Source organism: Fomitiporia mediterranea (genome assembly GCF_000271605.1).
Source record: "Fomitiporia mediterranea MF3/22 unplaced genomic scaffold FOMMEscaffold_1077, whole genome shotgun sequence".
Taxonomy (NCBI): Eukaryota; Fungi; Basidiomycota; class Agaricomycetes; order Hymenochaetales; family Hymenochaetaceae; genus Fomitiporia; species Fomitiporia mediterranea.
In genome coordinates this window covers 255-2,350 of record NW_006761462.1, presented here as the reverse complement: position 1 = coordinate 2,350, position 2,096 = coordinate 255, and the positions used below count along the sequence as shown (strand labels likewise).

Genomic DNA, 2,096 nt, shown 5'->3' with positions numbered 1-2,096 from the left:
TTATCCATTGTCTTCTCAGCCTAATCATCGCCTATTTTTCAAGGGCGGCTATTCCCGAGGCCACGATCGGTGAATATTGAAGGGAATGCAGTGCAATTTTTTGACATGCATGGTCTGGTTATATTTTTCTTTTCTTCTTCTTTCGGACTGCCTCGTGCTTTACCCTGATCCTGTGGAGAAGGGAAGAATGGAGAGGGAATTACGGATTGACGGGATTCGATTGTCTACAGTTTGTATGACTCTTGTTCTTTCGTAGCCGAATTGTCCAGTGCAAGTCGTGCTTCTGGTCAGGAGATATTGCCGTAAGATCCAGACCTTGAACAATACAATACAATTGTACTTCTCCCTTTCGACTCCTCGAACGATCTAGGGTTATAGCGCCGAGGACTTGTAGGGCAACTGTTTGTTTTTGCTTTATCCATAGATTCTATCGGTTTCGCATTGAACAGTCTGTCAATAATTGCTTGTGAACGGAGTGGAGGACCCTTGATGCATTCTCTTAATCTGGGTACTCCTAACTTATAGTCCAAAAGGAACAAGGAGCGTGCACACGGACTAAGCGCAACGCTTGAGCTACGCGTTTGACATTCAATATATTCCTTTTTTAACAGAGCAAAATGAAAATCATCCGGTTCATCGTCTGTCTTTGACTTATTCCCCTCTTTTTATTGCTAAGAACTTTATGCCAACAGGCGAATAGCAATCTACTGGAAGGAGGAACTAGGCAGGAAAGCGGGATCAGTGCAACGATCGGTCATCACGCTCATTCTATATTTAGAAGTTCACTTTTGGTGGCTCAAAAGCGTGGGAAAGGAAATTGCTTCCTCATACTTCGTACCTAGTACTTACCGTTGATTTTTACGCTGTGGTACGTTGAACAGTGATAAGTATATTGGATACTTTACGTGTTGTATAAACTGCTAGAAATATTTATGTGGGGAGTAATTGCCGGATTCTACTTTAGTTTGTAAGTTACTGTAATGTTTGCCCTTATTTTATCTCCCTTCCAAGTAATCAAAACAAATTATCAGGGGCTTAGTGGCAATACAATATAAAAGTGAGCAGAATGTCACCCCTCCCCATTCTCTCTACCTCTCTCTCTCTCCATCTCTTCCCTCATTACACTCTGTCTCAGTGTTTCCTTATCATCCTGTAGAGTTGCATGTTGTGAGACAGTGCAATGAGGGAAGAGATGGAGGGCTGGGAGCCCTTGACCTTCTTCTATCAGCAGGAATGAAAGAATCCAAAATATCTTCATTGGATTTGTCCTCACCCTTGCCCTTGCCCTCTCATCCCAAACGCCCATTAACTTGTTTGGTGGTGTTATGTCCTCTATTATTCCCGGAGGAACAATTATGAGGGATCCGTCACAGGACTGAACTTCCACTGACTGTGCACGTAGCATTATTATCAGTGTTGAACTGGTCGAGTCGACTTTATCCCTGTGATATGCATTGTATCCAATCATTAGCTCTAGTATGCTACAGTGAATACAATACAGGAATGTAATCTCACTTGTTGGTCCAGTTTCCAGCATCAGCATGCTCCAAACATATGGTAGCCGTGAGTTGAAGAGGCCTCTTCATCCTCCTTTTTATCAGCATGAAGTCTACTCTGCTGTATCAGGAAAAAGTCAGATTTCTTGTAATTTCTTATAGACTTTGTAAAGTAACATATGTATTGTATATACATTATAAAGTAATTATAAGGCTTGTAATTGAATTGCAATGTCTAAATAAGACATATTAATGTATATAAAGACTACATAAGTACTAGAGATGAATAAAATCTGTTACATGTATTATACTAACTTTGTATAACAACCTAAAGTGTTATGCTTGTATTATATTTAAATTATAATCTTAAAGAAAGAGTTATACTTATAATATAATAATGTAATAGTTACTATTGTTGCCTTATAATTTATACAAAAGGTATATTAATGTATATCATACTTAGATTATTTATACAAGCAGTTTACAATTATTGTAAAAGGCATTTCATCTACTTGTAATAATTACATCAGTATGTTTAGAAAGCTATATACATGTCATATTTCTTTTTACTGTATTACAAAGTAGATCAATAATTTTATT

General features: G+C 38.0%; 1 protein-coding gene across 1 annotated transcript; it reads right to left on the bottom strand.

Moving 5' to 3' along the window:
* Positions 1-1,131: 1,131 nt before the first annotated feature.
* Positions 1,132-1,586, bottom strand: FOMMEDRAFT_163892 (uncharacterized protein; the record flags this gene model as incomplete). The annotated part of the gene is made up of 3 exons (XM_007272341.1): positions 1,132-1,221; positions 1,274-1,442; positions 1,516-1,586. 3 exons carry the CDS (start codon positions 1,584-1,586, stop codon positions 1,132-1,134), a joined length of 330 nt encoding a protein of 109 aa, XP_007272403.1.
* Positions 1,587-2,096: the final 510 nt, after the last annotated feature.